Source organism: Tauraco erythrolophus, chromosome W (assembly GCF_009769465.1).
Source record: "Tauraco erythrolophus isolate bTauEry1 chromosome W, bTauEry1.pri, whole genome shotgun sequence".
In the NCBI taxonomy this organism is placed as follows: domain Eukaryota; kingdom Metazoa; phylum Chordata; class Aves; order Musophagiformes; family Musophagidae; genus Tauraco; species Tauraco erythrolophus.
The window spans coordinates 19,705,760-19,724,720 of record NC_141497.1 but is presented as its reverse complement, the minus strand read 5'-3'; the positions used below and the strand labels follow the sequence as shown (position 1 = coordinate 19,724,720).

The 18,961-nt window shown below is 41.0% G+C and overlaps 1 protein-coding gene across 1 annotated transcript in view; it reads left to right on the top strand.

Annotated features, from left to right (window-relative positions):
- The window catches only part of LOC147526259 (transcription factor RFX3-like), a 150,572-nt gene that overhangs the window by 120,430 nt on the left and 11,181 nt on the right, over nt 1-18,961 (top strand). The window contains exons 7-10 of the mRNA XM_086630164.1: nt 10,056-10,177; nt 11,326-11,438; nt 12,263-12,378; nt 12,860-13,014. Coding sequence (XP_086486290.1) covers nt 10,056-10,177; nt 11,326-11,438; nt 12,263-12,378; nt 12,860-13,014 — 506 coding nt within the window. The remainder of the gene's footprint in view (nt 1-10,055; nt 10,178-11,325; nt 11,439-12,262; nt 12,379-12,859; nt 13,015-18,961) is intronic.

The window sequence follows — 18,961 nt, the reverse complement described above, 5'->3', positions numbered from 1 at the left end:
GTGTCAAAAGCTTTGCACAAGTCCAGGTAGATGATATCCGTTGATCGACCCTTGTCCACTGATGCTGTCACCCCATCATAAAAGGCCACCAAGTTGGCTCCTCTTAGAAGTCATCCCTGCAGCCCTCCTGCTACCAAAACCTTGCCATGTAAAACCAATACAGTCATTTAGCCAGTTCGCAATCTAACTCGCTGTCTGCTCATCCAGCCCATATTTCATCAGCTTCTCCCCTTGTCGTGGTTTAGGCTGCTCCAGCAACTGAATTCCACACAGCTGCTTGCTCACTCTCCCCCATCCCCCAGGGATGAGGAAGGGAATTAAAGGAGAAAAGGAAAAGAGACCCGTGGGTTGAGATAAGAACAATTTAATACTACTGCTACTAGCATATAAATATATATATGTACAATGATAAATATATACAAACGAGTGATGTACGGTGTAATTGCTCATCACCCCTTGACCAAGGCCTGTCTCATCCCGAACTAATGATCCCGAAACAGATAAGTCCCGACACCGCAATCCTGGATGAGCGAGAGGCCCAAAAAGAGAGAGCGAGACAAAGATAGCACTCCGAGAGTGCAAGAGTGAGAGCCCTGGAAAAGCAAAAGCCCTTCTTTCCGGCTGACCGTCATTTTTATACTGTGCATGACACTGCATGATATGGAATACTAATTGGCCAATTTGGCCCTCAATCCTAAGTCTAAGTACAAATCATAAGGAGAGTCGTGGACCCTCTGTCCGGGCTATGCTCCCCTCTATCCTGTTGTGCTCCTGCACACTGGCAAGAACATGGCAAGATGAAAAGCCCTTGAGACCTCAGTGCCAACTACAAACATCAGTGCGCTATCAGCATTCTTCTCAGAGCAAGTCTCAGTCTAAAACCAAAACACAGAGCTCTTCTAGCTGCTAAAAAGAGCTAATTCTTTCCCAGCTGAAACCAGGACAACAAATCAGTAAGAAAAACACAGAAACTATTAAAAAAGAAAGAAGTCAAAATTGATTGACTGTCACAAGACAAAGAAAAAAGCTAAGTTTTTCTGCAAATTTTGTTGCTACCTTGTAGTTGCCGTGCTGACATTATTAAAATATTTACCGATAGTCTCAATATTTAGTATTACCTCAAAAATCCAATTCATGCACTTACATAATTTATTGGTAGACTCTGTTTTCATTAAAAGAAAAGGCTTACAGTGTTCTGGCTTGCTGAAAAATAAACTCTAAGGGCTTTAGAAACAGAAACCAAACTAATCTCTAATAACGCGTTAGGGTTTTTTCTTTTCCAATGCTTTGCTAGTGTGCAGGTGCACAAGAAGCTGGGAGGGAACATAGCCAGAGCAACTGATCCAAATTGGCCAATGGGATATTCCATAGCATGCAACATCCTGCTCAAGATATAAATGAGGGTTGACTGGGAAGCTGGCTCTCTCTTCCAGGATTGCAGTTTCAGGATTTCTCTCCTCTGGGATCGCTAGCCAGGAATGGACTGGGCATTAGTCAGCGGGTGACAAGCAATTGTACTGTGCATCACTTGTTTGTATATTCTATTACTGTTGTTGTTGCTGTTATTATTATTATCGTTATATTTTATATTTTATTTTATTTCAATTATTAACTTGTTCTTAACACACAAGTCTCCTTGCCTTTACCCCTTTGATTATCCTCAGTCCCCTGGGGGTGGAGGAGGGTGAGTGAGCAGCTGCACGGTGTTTGGTTGCTGGCTGGATTAAAATCACAACAGTCCTTTTTGGTACCCAACGTGGGGCCTCTTCAGCACGTGTCACCTCCTCCTTTGGCGACATTCCAAAATCTTTTCCTTCTAGTCAGTCTGTGATCACTTCCAAAATTCCTGGGGCATCCTATTCGAGCCCTTTGTGTGATTAGTGTGATCCACTTACTCCATGTAGCATCAGTTGCACGATGTGTAGAGGAGACCCTCCAGTTCAACGTCCAGCCCAGCACGAGCAGTCAGGGTGCCAGGAGGAGCTGTGCTTCAGTACCAATCACTTCAGAAGCAGCTCGGACTCCTTCATATGCTGCCAGTATTTCTTTTTCAGTTGGAGTATAGTTGGCTTCAGATCCTCTGTACCCCTGACTTCAAAATCCGAGGGATTGACCTCCAGCGTCCCCTGGTGCTTTTTGCCAGAGACTCCAGGTAGGGCTGTTCTCCACGGTTGCAGTGTAGAGCACGCTTTTAATATCTTGTCCTGCCTAGACTGGCCCAAGGGCCAGTGCAAGAACTATTTCCCATTTAATTTGTTCAAAGGCTTGTCATTGCTCAGGGCCCCATTCAAAATTATTCTTCTTCCGAGTCACTTGACAGAGAGGGCTTGCAATCAGACTATAATTTGGAACATGCATTCTCCAGAAACCCACAATGCCTAAGAAAGCTTGTGCTTCCTTTTTGTTGGTTGGTGGAGACATAGCTGTTATTTTATTAATCGCATCCATTGGGATCTGACGACGCCCATCTTGCCATTTTATTCCCAAAAACTGAATTTCCTGTGCGGGTCCCTTGACCTTACTTTGTTTTATGGCAACACCAGCTTTCAGAAGGATTTAGATTCTTTTCTCACCTTTCTCAAAATCTTCTGCTGTGTTGCCCCATACAATGATGTCATCAATGTATTGCAAATGTTCTGGGGCTTCACCCTGTTCCAGTGGAGTCTGGATCAGTCCATGGCAAATAGTAGGGCTGTGTTTCCAACTGTGAGGCAGTTGATTCCAGGTATACTGGATGCCCCTCCAAGTGAAAGCAAACTGTGGCCTGCATTCCGGTGCCAAAGGAATTGAGAAAAATGCATTAGTGATATCAATTGTGGCGTACCACTTGGCTACCTTTGACTCCAGTTCATATTGAAGTTTCAGCATATCTGGCACGGCAGCACTCAATGGTGGTGTGACTTCATTCAAGCCACGATAGTCTACTGTCAGTCTCCACTCTCCATTGGACTTTCGCACAGGCCACATGAGGCTGTTAAAAGGTGAGCGGGTCTTGGTGATGACTCCTTGACTCTCCAGTTGACGAATCAACTTATGGATAGGAATCACAGAGTCTCGGTTGGTACGATATTGCCGTCGGTGCGCTGTTGTAGTAGCAATCGGCATCTGTTGTTCTTCGACCCTCAGCAATCCCACAACAGAAGGGTCCTCTGAGAGACTGCATAAAGTACACAGCTGTTCAATTTCCTCTGTTTCCAAGGCAGCTGTGCCAAAAATCCAGCAATACCCTTTTGGGTCCTTGAAATATACTCTCTTAAAATAATCTATGCCAAGGATGCATGACGCTTCTGGGCCAGTCACAATGGGGTGCTTTTGCCACTGCTTCTCAGTTAGGCTCACTTCGGTCTCCAATACAGTTAGCTGTTGGGAACCCTCTGTCACTCCAGAAATATAGATTGGTTCTGCCCCTCTGAAGTTTGATGGCATTGTGCACCAGTGTCCACTAGAGCCTTATACTTTTGGGGGTCTGATGTGCCAGGCCAATGAATCCACACAGTCCAGTAAACTCAATTGTCCCTTTCCTCCACCTTGCTGGAGGCAATGTCTCTCTCATGGTGGTCATCATATCCATCATTCACTTCTTGTGAATGCAAATCAAAAGCATTAGAATCAAGGAAAGGATTAAGAGTAGGATCAGCTCTCCTACTCTATCTGGGAATCTGCCCACCAGAGATCAGAGTAGCAGCTTTCCTGGAAGAATGGAAAGAATCTCCATTTGTGATCCTTTTTCCTTGCAACTGGCATACCCCTGCCTCTAGGACCAAGGTAGGTTTTCTAGCCCACCTTCTCATGTCTTCTCCATGATCATGCAGGTAAAACCACAGCCTGCCCTGTGGTGTATACTGTCTCTCTTGAGCAGGAGAATGCTTGCTCTTAATAGCTGAAATACTGGTCCATACAGGTGGGAAGTAGGACATAACTTCTTTGAATTGCTGGAACTCCTGAGATGGTTTCTTGGACAGTTTCTCCACAGCCAAGACATGCTTGGACAGTTTATCGGACAGATTTTTGGCTAGAATGTCTGGCAGTTTTTCCACAGCAGAGATGCAGACCCATAGGGAGGAGAAGATACTCTTTGTATTGCCAGAGTTGGGTTGCCACTTCAGTCACGAGTGGTGCCTCATCTTGTCCTCTTAAATCCAATACTGCCAATGATTGGCATACAATGATGATGTGCTCCATTAAACCTTCCACAACATGGGTTGTGAGCACTGGACTTCATCTGGATCTTCGGGTAACTGCACGTTGTTTCGGGTTATAATAAATCACCTCCCACACCACTAGTTCCCTCAGGTACCTTTCCCTCACACCTGTCAGGAACAGCCTCCAGAGGCTGAGGGCTTGTGTCCCTTTTCCAATTGCTTTATCAATGTCCCCTTCCTTTGCGAGGGATTCCAGCTGCCTGGCTTCTCTACCATCTAAATCCAGGCAACTGGCCCTGTTCTCTCAGTGTCTGAGCAGCCAGGTGACAATGTGCTCACCTCGATGACAACTGAAATCTTTGTATATCTCGCAGCTCACTCAGGCATAGAGATTGAGTGGTGGTTACCATCTCCTCTTCCTCTTCTCTCTTAGGAGAAGTTGCTTCATCCCTTTCTAAATGTGCTGAATTTTGTGTCCATTTCTTCTTCTGTATGGGGGCGATTGATGCCAGCACAAGTTGCTTCTCTGGGTCCTCTATCATGCTTCTCACCGGGATTTGAGTAGCCACAGTGCTTGTTGTGGTAATTTGAATAGCTACAATGCTTGTTGCTGAGCTTTGAGTCACCACAGCAGGCACCAGGGTTAGAGTAACCGTAGTGGTGCCCGTTGCAGGGGTTGAGCAGCTGCCTCCCACCTCCATCCCACAAGCTTGCCTCGGTGTGCTTCCTTTTTGGAGTAACCATAGCACATGCCAGAGTTGGAGTGGCCGCAGTGACTATCAAGGGGGCCAGAGTACCAGCGGCACCTGTCGGGGGAGGGGGTTGAGGTAGCAGCTGGAGTAATGCCAGTAGTGGACAGAGTGGTATTTTAAATAGTCGTTTGAGGCTAATTATATGCATAATTAGACATACATTGAGAAGACCTAGCAACAGGATTATGCTGGTTTGACCATGCCGAGGATATTCAAAATTCTCAAGAACATTTGTAAATGCTCTGGAGAAGAAGAGGACAGTGGAGAACGATGTCCCCCTCCATGTATTGCCTCTCCAAGGAGAAAAAGTAACCGGTGTAATTGGTAATAATGCCCACCAGATGGCTCCAGAAGTATGGAAATGGAGCCTGCATAGCCGCGCTCATCTTCGCGCTGCCCGCCCGCCACCACTGAATACAGACACAAAATCGATCCCTCTACCAATAATTTTATCATATCAGAAGCCAGCACCACACAATACAGCAAAGCGATACTCTCAATCAGCAAAGTGATATTATTAATTTTAATCCAACTCCTAGAGGTGGTAAAACGCGTATAAACACTGGCATGTTTCTGCTTTATCTTATTGATGACAATTGAATGTTTGCTGTTTAGTCAAAATTTCTTGAACCTTTCTGAGGAGTGAGTGGGAAGTTTCAGTTTAATTGCAGTGTTTAGGATTGGACTATAGGAATCAATTAAGTTATTATGTAAATTATCTTAATAATGAGAAAAGCACATAATTTTGCATTGATTTTTGAATTAACTAATTTCTTGTTCATATTTCAATGGTCTAGTTCTATTGAATTTCCGTAGCTTTTTGAATGTTTGTTGTTAGCTAAAGATTCTGCAAACTTTTATTGTGCTTATGTTTAACTATATAAAATTAAAGTTCAATTCTTCTTGAGTAAAGCTAAGCATCTTTTGAAAGCTGTCATATTTATAAAAGATTGGCTGTTTTTTTTCAGTGCCTCTTCTCTTAGCAGTTAATTAAAAAAAATTGGAAAAATCAGAGTTGAAATAGGAAAAAGGGTCAGATAATTTTAGAAAAGCTAAATTCTTTCATTAAGTAGCTGTGTAAATCAATTGTTGTGAAAATTTTCCCTTATCTGTAATTAAAAACACAAAGAGTAACCTGGGTATAAACAGAGGATTTTGTGAGGAATTCTAGAAGCCTCTTGTTGCCTGAACTGCAAAAACATCACCCTCTATTGTCCATAAAAGACAGGAAATCTAAAATGATCATAAAATCGTAGAATGGATTGGGTTGGGAGGAACCTTAAAGATCATCTAGTTCCTACCTCCCTGCCATGGGTAGAGACACCTTCCACTAGATCAGATTGCTCAAAGCCTCATCCAACCTGGCCTTGAACACCTCCGAGGATGAGTCATCCACAACTCCTCTGGGCAACCTGGTCCAGTGCCTCACCATCCTCATTGTAAAAAATTTCTTCCTTAGATCTAATCAAAATCTCAGTTTAAAGCCATTGCCCCTTGTCCAATCACTAGAGGCCCTTGTCAAAAGCCCCTCTCCAGCTTTCTTGTAGGCCCAATTTAGGTACTGGAAGGCTGCTAGAAGGTCTCCCCAGAGCCTTCTCTTCTCCAGGCTGAACAGCCCCAACTCTCAGCCTATTTCACAGGAGAGATGCTCCAGCCCTCTTATCATCTTTGTGGCCCTCCTCTGGATTTTCTCCAACAGCTCCATGTCCTTTTTATGTTGGGGATTCCAGAGCTGAACACAGTATTCCAGGTGGGATCTCACGAGAGCAGAGTAGAGGGGCAGAATCCCCTCCCTCAACCTGCTGGCCACGCTTCTTGTGATGCAGCCCAGGATACAGTTGGCTTTCTGGGCTGCAAGCGCACATTGCCAGCTCATGTTGAGCTTCTCATCCACCAGCACTCCCAAGTCCTTCTCCTCAGGGCTGCTCTCAATCCATTCTCCACCCAGCCTGTATTTGTGCTTGAGATTGCCCTGACCCACGTGCAGGACCTTGCACTTGGCCTTGTTGAACTTCATGAGGTTCTCACAGGCCCACCTCTCAAGCCTGTCAAGGTCCTTCTGGATGGCATCCCTTCCTTCCAGAGTGTCAACCACACCACACAGCTTGGTGTCATCGACAAACTTGCTGAGGGTGCAATTATCCCACTGTCCCTGTCGCCGACAAAGATGCTAAACAGCACCGGTCCCAACATCGACCCCTGAGGATCTCCACTCGTCAGTGACCTCCATTTGGACATCGAGTCGTTGACTTCAACTCTTTGAATGTGACTATCCAGTCAATTCCTTATCCACCGAGTGGTCCATTCGTCAAATCCATGTCTCTCCAATTTAGAGACAAGATCATGCGGGACAGTGTCAAATGCTTTGGATAAGTCCAGGTAGATGATGTCAGTTAACAACTCTGCTTAAGTTTCATTTGAAACACCTGAAAAATAGTATTTTCTTTTTTTCATTTCTCAGTTTCATTTTGCATGTTATTTTCTAATGCCAGAATTAAGACTTTCCCCCAACATTTTTTACATAAAGCACATTGGAGCAAGTGGTAGGATAATCCTGACTATTAGCACCAGCAGATTAAATTGATTTATTTTTTTTAAGTTCTTCCTAAACCCCAGAAACTCAAAGGACTGTTACTTTTATTCATTCAAGGCACTTTAGGTTCTACTCCAAGAGCTGAAAAGTTTATGAGATAATACATTTTTTCAAAACTAGTGGAACTACGTGAACATACTGATTTTGATTTGCAAATATCTATAGAAACTAATCTTCTGCCAGGTTTTTTAATGATAAAGTATAATGAGAATAAAATTAAAAAATCTTACAAAATTTGGATTGCAAATATATCTATTAAGTGATGAGAAGTTTATCCATAAGAGTTCAATACTACCGTGATACTAGAGATTAAACTTTAGTCTTCTTAAAGTTGATTACAGTTGTGCTGTTGATTTCAACAGGCCTGGGATTTTATCCTGGGCCTTTACAATAACCAAACTTCATATAAAAGTCCTAGAGATTAAGATGATGGCAGAAGTTTTTGTTTCCAAGTACTAACATTCCTGAAGTTATCATACTTTATGTTAATCAGGCCAAGAGGCCTTCTCTGGAAAAGCATACTTCTTGTATATCCCATGTCCAATGTAATGTATAGTTAAATATGTCTGGAATGACCAGAATCTTGGATGCTTGCTTCTTATGGGAGTTTTCTCATAAACTAGAATTTAAGTAGTTACATAGGGCATTCCTATTATCTGTTTAATAAGATCAAAATGAGAACATGCTCACAGCTGACTCAACTGTTTCTTAAGAGGAGCATTTTCAGAGTGGCATTTGTTGACATTTCTAAAGTTAATACAAAGCTTTACAATCTGCAAAGTCCAAGTTCAGACTTGAGTGACAGTTCACATGCATTGCATTCTACACTGAGGTTTCTTTAGCTTTCTTCTGGCTACAAGGCTATTTCAGAGGGACAAAGCTTCCAAGTTCTTATCACTAAGAGCTGGGGCAGGATTAATTTTCAGCTGTGTTGGAGAAGGCAGGCAGAATTTTCAGCCTGTTAGTGTGATGGTCTTAACATCTGACCATCTAAACCAGGATTCCTATTTGTATTTGTCGTAGTTTAGCCTGGCCAGCAACTAAACACCACACAGCCGCTCTGCTCACGCTCTCCCACTCCCAGGGGATGGAGAAGAGAATTAAAGGGGAAAAAGGAAAGAGACCTGTGGGTTGAGATAAGAACAATTTAATAATATGAAATAATATAGGAATATATATACGTATAATAATAATAATATATACGAACAAGTGATACACAGTATAATTGCTCACCACTCAGTGACCAAGGCCTGTCCTGTCCCAGTTAACAATCTCAAAACAGATAAATCCTGACACTGCTATCCCAGATGAGCAAGAAGCCTGAAAAGAGAGAGAGAGAGAGAGAGAGAGCATTCCGAGAGTGAGAGCCCCTAGAAGAGCAAAGGTCCTTCTTCCCGGCTGACCCTCATTTTTATACTGGGCATGACGCTGCATGATATGGAATACTTCATTGGCCAATTTAGCCCTCAATCCTAAGTCTAAGTTCAAATCATAAGGGGAGTTGTGGACCCTTTGTCCCGACCTTGCTCCCTCCTATCCTGTTGTGCTCCTGCACACTGATAAAAATATAGGAAGCTGAAAAGTCCTTGAAGTCTCAGTGCCAACTATAAACATCAGTGCATTATCAACATTCTTCTCATAACAAGTCTCAGACTAAAACCAAAACACAGAGCTCTTCTAGCTGTTACAATGAAGAACTAACTCTGTCCCAGTCGGAACCAGGACAGTATCTTTGTCCTTTTTATCCTTCATCTTTGTCCTTTTTATCCTTTATAAAAGCTTTTGTGTCTTGACTGGTGAAGAGTTTAAGAATAGAATAGAATAGAATAGAATAGAATAGAATAGAATAGAATAGAATAGAATAGAATAGAATATTTTAGTTGGAAGGGACGTACAACGATCATCTAGTCCAATTGCCTGACCACTTCAGGCCTGACCAAAAGTTAAAGCATATTATTAAGGACATTGTCCAAACACCTCTTAAACACTGACAGACTTGGGGCATAGACCACCTCTCTAGGAAGACTGTTCTACTGTTTGATCACTCTTTCTGTAAAGAAATGCTTCCTAATATCAAGTCTGAACCTCCTCTGGTTCGACTACTTAGTTTAAGTTGAAGTAGTCTTCTCAGACCTTCTGAGCTCATGAGAAGTTTGTTACATTTTAAAATTATTTAAATTCCTTTGTCTCTAAACAGATACATGACCCTTCTTAAGGTGATTAAACCTTGGTTTTGAGCTACTTGATTCCTGGGAAGGCAAGTCCTTTGGAAAAGGAAAGATTGTGTTTCTGTTTAGTGTAAATAAGCTTTAGGTCTTAGTGGTATAGTTTTCAAATTAAATTCCATGAGAAATTTATAGTTGTGCTGTGATGTCAGCTTTATGAATCTTATAATGCATTGCAAATATTCTACCTTTCCTTACTATAATTATTCTGATGTTACTTTTTTCTTGTGTGTGAACTAGCAAAACTGTATATTGAGACTGAGAATCAGGCAGAATAGAGTGTGATATTACAGTTACAAAAAAGTGACCATAAAGAATAATTTTGTATTTGATAATTTTATAGGTACAAGCCCGTGCAGAAAGTGGATGGAGTTACAGATGGTTTCACAGGAAGTGGTCAACAGACTGGCACATCTGCTGAACAAACTATAATTGCCCAAAGTCAACATCATCAACAGTTTTTAGGTATGAAAAGATGTGTTATACTGTTGTATAAATAAAATAAACCCCATTATCGCCATGAACATCAAATCATACAAATGCAATAATTATTTTAGCTATGTTGCCTTGTTTAAAACTCTCACTGATAACAGAACAAAAAGATACTCACAGAAGCTATATGTTCTATATTGTAAGACTTCTGCAATATTTAATATGCATCATGCAGATATGAAAGAAAAAATGTGCACAATCTACTTGCATGGTAGATTTAAAATATATTGCAATGCAATTGTGATGAAGTATTTTATACAAAAATGCATACTGAAAATCTTGCCCTAAAAGCTCATTTATTTCCACTGGCTTCCTAATTTTTTGAATATGCACATAAATTGGGATTATATTTTTGCACTGCAGTTGTGTTGACCATTGACAAGAAGGTATATTGAGTTTGTGCTGCAACATTATAAATGGAAAGAGTCAAATAATTAAAATCAGAAACCCAAGGTTCATATTTTAAAATGTGCATTTTGTGCATTCATTGATGTAGCTAAGCATATAGACTTCTCAGTTGTAGAAGTAAATGGCAATTTAGTAATTTGCTAATGTAAAAAAGCTTATTAAATCTGTTATTGCAATAATTGTACACTTAGTTTTGAGTTCATGTACTGGGATTTTGAAGCACCACATCCTTTGGCCTAATCTTGCTGTTACTGATATCACTGGGAACCTTGGGCTATAGTTCGCATGTTTTTGAATTTTCCCTTCCACTATTCCCCTGTGACGGTGCGTTTTTTCCCCCATACCAGTGTATCTCTTGGAAACATATATGCGAAATATTAAAAGCATATGTTGGCTACAGTTGAAAGTCTTGTAAATTTCAAATAAATATATGCTGCGGAGTCTACTAAACTGTAACATGTATGACAATTGAAAAATTATTCAGTTGATTAAAACCAAAGCTATTAAATTATGTTAATCTCTTATGTACTGACATGAATATTCTGCTTCATCCTGTCATATTCTGAAAATGTGTCTTAGCTTTTTTATATACAGGTACAATATGTATGTATCTGCTATCTGTCAAGAATAATTTAACATCTCCTTTTGGTTAAAAAAATAGCTAACTGGTTTGTTCACAATAGCTTTCTTCTGTTATGTTGTCATGGAAACAGATGCATCTCGAGTACTTCCAGAGTTTGGAGAAGTTGAAATATCTTCTCTGCCAGATGGTACTACCCTTGAGGACATAAAATCACTGCAAAGTCTTTATCGAGAGCACTGTGAGGTAAGAGAAAAGAGACATTTTGCATAAATCATCATTCTTTGAAAATTCATGTCTTCTAGTGAGAAACAGTACAACAGGATGACCGGCACAAAACGCATTACAGCCAGCCTATTTGTATCTGATTTGCTCCTCAAATATTTTGCTTATTCCATCAGAAAGGACATTTGCAAAAAGACTTCTCTGGAATTTCTCTCTTTCCAGGGAAAGAAATTAACATGCAATAGAATACCGCTACTGGAATGTAATCATGTGTAGGTTTTGAGAATTTTAGATAAATTGAACTTTAGATAATATATAGACAGGTTTGCTTTTGTTTATAGGAGTTGAAATCAGATTAAATTGTTATTTCTAATGTTTATGTGAAAAACAAACTCACTTTTTTCTTCAAGTTTTAAAGCAGCAGGTTGTTTAAGAACTTAAGGCCACATTTCATATTGAATAACACGTTTTAAAATTATTGTTGAAGGTGCTTTAAAACATGCAATGAGGTAACAAAATTCATGAAATAGCAGGTTTTTTTTGTGCTTGTAATAGTGTTAAAAGTTCTGTTTAAGTGAATTCACCTGATATATGTGCTTAGGCTCTTTTCTGGAGGCTTCCTTGTATTTGCACTTGGACTGATCTGAGTCTCTGTCCACACTAGTATGGACAGTTGAAAAATTTGTTGCTAAAAAGTTATTAAAAAGGATATTATATGTTTATTTATAAAGATACATTTTACTATTTTTTCTGCAAAACGACCATGGGGAGCTATACCCCTGGGAGGAGTTGGGGGGGGAGTGTGAGGTAAAAGACTATCTGCACTTGTTTTATATTTTTTTTAGGCAATAGTGGATGTAGTTGTGAATCTTCAGTTTAGCTTGATAGAAAAATTGTGGCAAACTTTCTGGCGCTATTCACCCTCTGCTCCAGCTGACGACACAGCTATTATTGAACTGAGGTCAGTAAATGTCTCTTTTTGTTTACTGTTCACCATCATAATATAACAGTTGGAGTCAAATCAAATAGAGTCTTAGTTTTACATATAGGCTAAGAACCTTTTCTGATATCAGTAGTTTTTCAGGTAAAATTTGTGTTGCCTGCTATTTGATATATAGGCTGTTGGTATATGTCAAACTGCAGCCTTGAAATGATTTTATACATCTTCTATTTTTTTCCTTTGTTAAGATGACTTAAGTCAAAGTATCTTTTGACAATATACTGTCCGATTTGTTTAAATTGCAAGGACCATTTTTATCATACCTCTGCATAATTTATGGTCTGGAGCAGAACTTTGGAGGCCATTTTTCCCCAGTTTCATATGAAGAAGTTGTTTTATAAACATTTATAAAGTTTTTATTGAATCATCAATTTCAAAGGCCATTGTACTTTTCTTATCTGTATGTAAATGCATTTTCATTTGTTACATTTATTCACACCAGCAATCTGAGTGAAATAGAAAGTCGACTTCCAAAAGGAAAACTGATTACTCTGTGCAAAAATGAGTCTATTTTGAAATGGATGGGTAATTGTGACCATGTGATGTACCAGGCTTTGGTGGAGATTCTCATTCCTGATGTCCTTAGACCTATTCCTAGTAAGTTAAACACAGATAACATCTCGTAAGACTGTGTTTTGTTTTGTTTTGTTTTGGTTTGGTTTGGTTTGGTTTATGTGGTGATTTTTTTTGTGCCTCGTGAAACTTTTGGGAATGATTTGGAAGGATGTGAGCGTAGTGTATGTCATCTTTCCTTAATTCTCTTGAGTAGGAAGGTGTACTGGAGTTGATGTAAGCATTGTATTTAAAGAAAAGGAGAGTGGATATTTCACTGCATTTAGGAAAGTCTCTAGAAGTTTTAAGAATATATTTCCCTATGGAGTATGCTTTTGTCACTACAAATTCTAAATTTTTATTAATTTTAAGATAAAAATGGGTTCCTTTACATACTGGCTCTAGTCTACCTGACAGCTCTGAATGCACTATAGCCCTGAGCCTGAGTCCATTAATGTCAGACAGTCTTTCCATTGACTTCAGTAGGCTTTAGTTTAAGTTTTATATATAAAAATTCTAGTTGTTAAAAAAGCAAAATGTATATGCTTTGTCATTTCATTTTTGGATAATTAAACATTTATGTATTATCAGTGGCTGCTAAAACCTTATCAGTTTTGATACCTATTAAACCAAAATAACATTGTCAAACATTTTAAGTCTTGTTTATTATTCCAGTCTACTATACTTTCTGTTCTATTTCTAGTATGAAGGACTCATCAATCAATTCTAGTATTATGGTCAACTGACCATTATCAGGAATAGAGCTTTCTTTTCAAAGTTGATTTTATAGTATCCATCATTGCTCAGGCATGTTATTTTTTTATGGCTGCTTTTGGTAGTAAATTATTTTAAATTGTTTTCCAGGAAGGTTAAATTCCTTCCTAAAACATTTACTGCATGTTTTGTATGTTGTGTTAAATATTTTTTTTAAATTATAATTACATATATATAAAAACATTATATATAATATTAAAAGAAATTATAAAAGAAATATTAGGAACCAACTGGGAATTGCCTGTGAAATTCCTCAAAGGAATTAAGCTGTGCTCTTCTAAAAAGGCGACAAGGTCAGTAGGCCCACTAAAGTGCCTCTATAAGCCATACACACAGCATGGGTAACAAACAAGAAAAGATGGAAGCTGATGTGCACCTGGAAAGCTATGATTTAATCGCTATCACTGAAACTTGGTGAGACAAATCACATGACTGGAGCACTGCAATCGATGGCTATAAACTGTTCAGAAAGCACAGGCAAGGAAGGAGGGATGGGGGGGTTGCCTTCTATGTAAAAAAATGGATTAACTGCACAGAGCTGTCTTTGAAAAACAGCGATGAACAGGTTGAGAATTTATGGGTAAAAATAAGGGAAAAGCCAAGAAAGGAAACCTCGTGGAAGGTGTTTACTACAGGTCACCGGATGAAGGGGAGGATGTCGATGAAGCATTCTTACTCCAACTACAGGAAGCATCATGCTCCCAGGCTCTGATCCTCCTGGGGGACTTCAATCACCCTGACACTGGCAATCTCTCTTCCCACATCTCTCAAGACCCTGAAATTCAAGGCAGGAACTGGGGAAAAGAAGTTCCTCCTATCATAGGAGAAGATTGTGTTCGAGACCACCTGAGGAACCTGAATATGAAAAAGTCTATGGGACCTGACGAGATGCATGCCAGAGTCCTGAGGGAATTGGCTGATGGAGTTGCTAAGCTGTTCTCCATGATATTTGAGAAGTCATGGCAGTCAGGAGAAGTCCCCAATGACTGGAAAAAGGGAAACATTGCACCCATTTTTAAAAAGGGTAAAAAGGAGGACCTTGGGAACTACCGACTAGTCTGCCTCACCTCTGTGCCCAGGAAGATCATGGAGCAGATCCTCCTGGAAGATATATTAAGGCATACAGATGACAGGGAGGTGATTCGAGACAGCCAACATGGCTTCACCAAGGGCAAATCGTGCCTGACTAATCTAGTGGCCTTCTATGATGGAGTGACTGCATGGCTCAATGTCCAAGTGGAAACCAGTGACGATTGTTGAAGATGGTCACCTGATTAATAGAGATGAAGAAAAAGCAGAGGCCTACAATGCTCTTTTTGCCTCAGTCTTTAATAACACTGATAGACCTTGGGCTGCCCGGTCCCCTGAGTCGGAGGACCATGACTGCGAGAACAGTGCCTTTCCATTTGTGGACACTGAAATTGTAAGGGACCAGCTGCATCAGCTGAATGTACATAAGTCCGTGGGGCCTGGTGGGATTCATCCCAGAGTACTGAAGGAGCTAGCACATGTTACGGCAGGACTCCTCTTGATCATCTACCAAAGGTCTTGGGAGTCTGGGGAGGTCCCTGCTGACTGGAAGCTAGACAATGTTATTCCACTTTACAAGAAGGGCATGAGGGAAGACCCAGGGAACTACAGACCTCTTAGTTTGACCTCAGTACCTGGAAAAATTATGGAGAAGATCATACTGGGTACTACTGAAAGGCACTTAAAGAATAATGCAATCATCAGGCACAGTCAACATGGATTCACAAAGGGAAAGTCCTGTCTAACTAATTTGATATCCTTCTATGATAAGGGCACCCATCTAGTGGATGAAGGGAACACGGTGGATGTAGTCTTTCTGGATTTTAGTGAGGCTTTTGATACTGTCCCTCAACAGCATCCTTCTGGACAAGTTCTCCAACTGTGAGATGAGCAGGTATGCGGTGCACTGGGTGAAGAACTGTCTGAACAGCAGGGCTCAAAGGGTTATAGTGAATGGGGCTACATCTGGCTGGCAACCAGTCATCAGTGGTGTTCCTCAGGGTTCAATTCTAGGGCGAGTTCTGTTCAATATTTTTATCATTGATCTGGATGCAGGAGTTGAATGCACCATTAGCAAGTTTGCTGATGATACCAAACTGGGAGGACCTGTTGACTCTGTTGAGGGACAGGAGGCCTTGCAGAGGGATCTAGATAGATTGGAGCATTGGGCAATCATCAATGGCATGAAATTCAACAAGTCCAAATGCCAGATTCTGTATCTGTGACAGAGTAACGCCGGGCACAAATACAGATTGGGAGAGGAGTGGCTAGAGAGCAGCCCTGCAGAAAGGGGTCTGAGGGTGCTGGTTGACAGCAGGCTTGATATGAGTTGGCAATGTGCCCTGGCAGCCAAGAGGGCAAACCGCATCCTGGGGTGCTTTAGGAGCAACCTGATCTAGTGAAAGGCATCCCTGCCCATGGGAGAGGGGTTGGACCTTTGTTGGACTGCATGAGCCTTGCATGAACATTTGCCTTGTTCCCTCCTCTCAGGATTCCCAGCTCCACCATCTCATGGTCAATGCAGCCCAGGCAGCCCCGCAACCTTCACACCACCAACTAGTTTGTAAGAATTGTAAGAAAAGCTTCCTTGTTTATAAGAATTGCGTCCAGCAGAGTGTCTCCCCTTCCGTCCTGTTTTGCTGATTACGAGTTCTCTCTTTTCCATAACACTCTGCATCCTTTGCTTGCCAACCCATTCCACCACTCCCTCTCTCGATTATGGGTCGTCATCTCCCTCTCCTGTCATTTCTAGTTTAAAGTTCTCCTCACCAGGTTGGCCAGTCTGTTGGCAAAGATGTTTTTGCCCCACTTGGTCAGGTGGATCCCATCTCTCTCTAGCAGTCTTCAATCCTTAAAGAAGGGTCCCCATGGTCATAAAATACAAATATCGATTGCCATCGCCAGCTGGGCAACCAATTGTTGACCCACAGGATCCTTCCATTCCTCCTCAAGCCCTTGCTTCTCTCTGGAAAGATCAAGGAGAACACTACCTGGGCCCCCATGCCCTTGACCATTGCCTCCAGATGCATGTAGTCACACTTGATATGCTCCAGGTCTCCGCTGGCAGTATCGTTGGCGCCCATGTGAAGATTCGCAAGGGGTAATAGTCCAAGGGTGAGACAAACCTTGGCAGTATCTCCACAGCATCCCAGATCCAACCCCCAGCAAGCGGTAGATCTCTCAACACAGCAGGTCAGGTTGGCAGATGTGGGCCCCCATTCCCTACAGCATGGAGTCTCCCACTTTATCACTTGCCACTTCCTTCTGGTGCTGCTGCGTGGCTCAGGCTTAGCTAGCTTGGATGCTTCGTTGGACAAAGTTCCCAGACCCTCATCTGCTGCGAGGGTACTGAACCTGTTCTTTAGTTGGAGATATGCAGGTGGAGCAGGAGCCTTCTTCCTGTTGCCAGAAGTCACAAGCTTCCAGCCTTTGCCATTTCCTAACCCAGTAAGCCCAGACCACCTGATCCTCCTTCAATACAGCTGAGGGATCAGGCTGCAGGGTCTTGAAAAAGATCCGGTTGATCTCTTTCTCACCATGTCTGATATCACACAGTCTGCTGACCTCTTCCTGCACCTCCTTGGCAACACAGATCCTGTACCACTGCACACCTTCTGCAGGCGAGGAAACTATCTTCCTCCGTCCCAGTCTCAGTGAGAGACCCCAGGCACTCGCTTTACTCAAAGAGCTGCATCCTCCCTTGGGAGTCCGGTCTGGATTGAGGCCTCTGACATTATAGAGATAGTTGCTCCAATGGCTGGAGGTGGTGCCCTGTGACACATTAACACTATTGCTCAGGACATGGATGCTGTTCTCTGCAAAGTTTCTGGCCCCCTTCTGAGCAAATTGCTGCATCTGTTGGCTGCCTCTGTTAGCTATGCTGTAAGAAGCAACTCAGGGAAATATTTGCAAGTACTGCTTTGTAGAAATATCCCATCATAGGCAGGCTTCTTTTTTTTCTGGATAATCGGAAAGGTACCAACAGCAGCTGGCCAAAAAAATGGGAAAATGTGTTTTAATTTAGCAAGGATGTAAACTGATAATTCTATTTTTATGAGTTTCATCTTTTTTCCTTTTCCTGATTTTCAGTATTTTGAGGGGGGAGGGGGATAATCCCCAAAACCTACTCTGTCACATAGCTTCCTAATAAATATTGCCATAAAAGAAATTAACGGTGAGGAAAAAAATTTTGAAAAACAAGCTCTAAGTAAAATTTGGTCAGTTGAAATTTTTGTGAAAACTTTTTAGTGCCCACAAACTGAATGAAAACTACTGTGTAGGAAAAAGCCAAATTTCTTTGTTTAAAAAGAAGTCAAACACTCTATACTTGAGTTGGGAGTAAAGTTGATTATTATCTAATGATTCTAGCAAAAGACCAGAGCCACTGTGTATTACTGGCAATAGATTCTTTCCCCTGAGAATGGCCTTTTTATCTCTTCACAAGTGACAGGATGGACAGTAACAAACTTGTTTGGGAGTTGCTATTCCAGACAGAGAAGTTATGTTCAACATATTTTTCACATTGTATTTCTCAATTTCAGCAATTACAAGTACCGGAAAGACTGCAAAATCTTATTTGTGAGATTTGTGTAGGAGAGAGATTTCAGATGAGAACCCAAGCTTTTTGAATGTTTATCCAAAAATAAATGTTCTCCTCAACTTTTTTTGCTACATCATTTAATGTATATTTAGTAACACTTTACAAACTGTCAGAATGAACTCAGGCCATTTATTTTGCACCAGATTGTTCTTAAGATTCTCTGGAAGAGGTTTTTGGCAATTTTGATGATAGTCAGATCAACTTGAAGAATGTTTGGAGCATGAAGGTACTTAGGCTTTTGGTAATGGCTGGGTATGTTAACCACTATTTACAGGACAGAAGACAACAAATTTTTTTAATTTAATGTATCATTTTCAGAGCTCATTAGAAATTTGTGATCACTCTATACATCGCTGTCCTCTAATAATATAGTGTTTAGCTAGAAAGAGGGAATATTATATCCTTAGAATTTAGAATTCCTCTTTCTTCATAGCTAAAGACATTTGGTTGGGTTTTTTTTAATCAGGAAGACACTGAGCTGCTTCTTTCCACACTTATTTTTTAAAACAGATCATCCTGTAATACAGTAGGGTGAAAAAGATCTTATGTTAGGTGTTTTACATAGCATTTACACGTTAGGTGTTTACA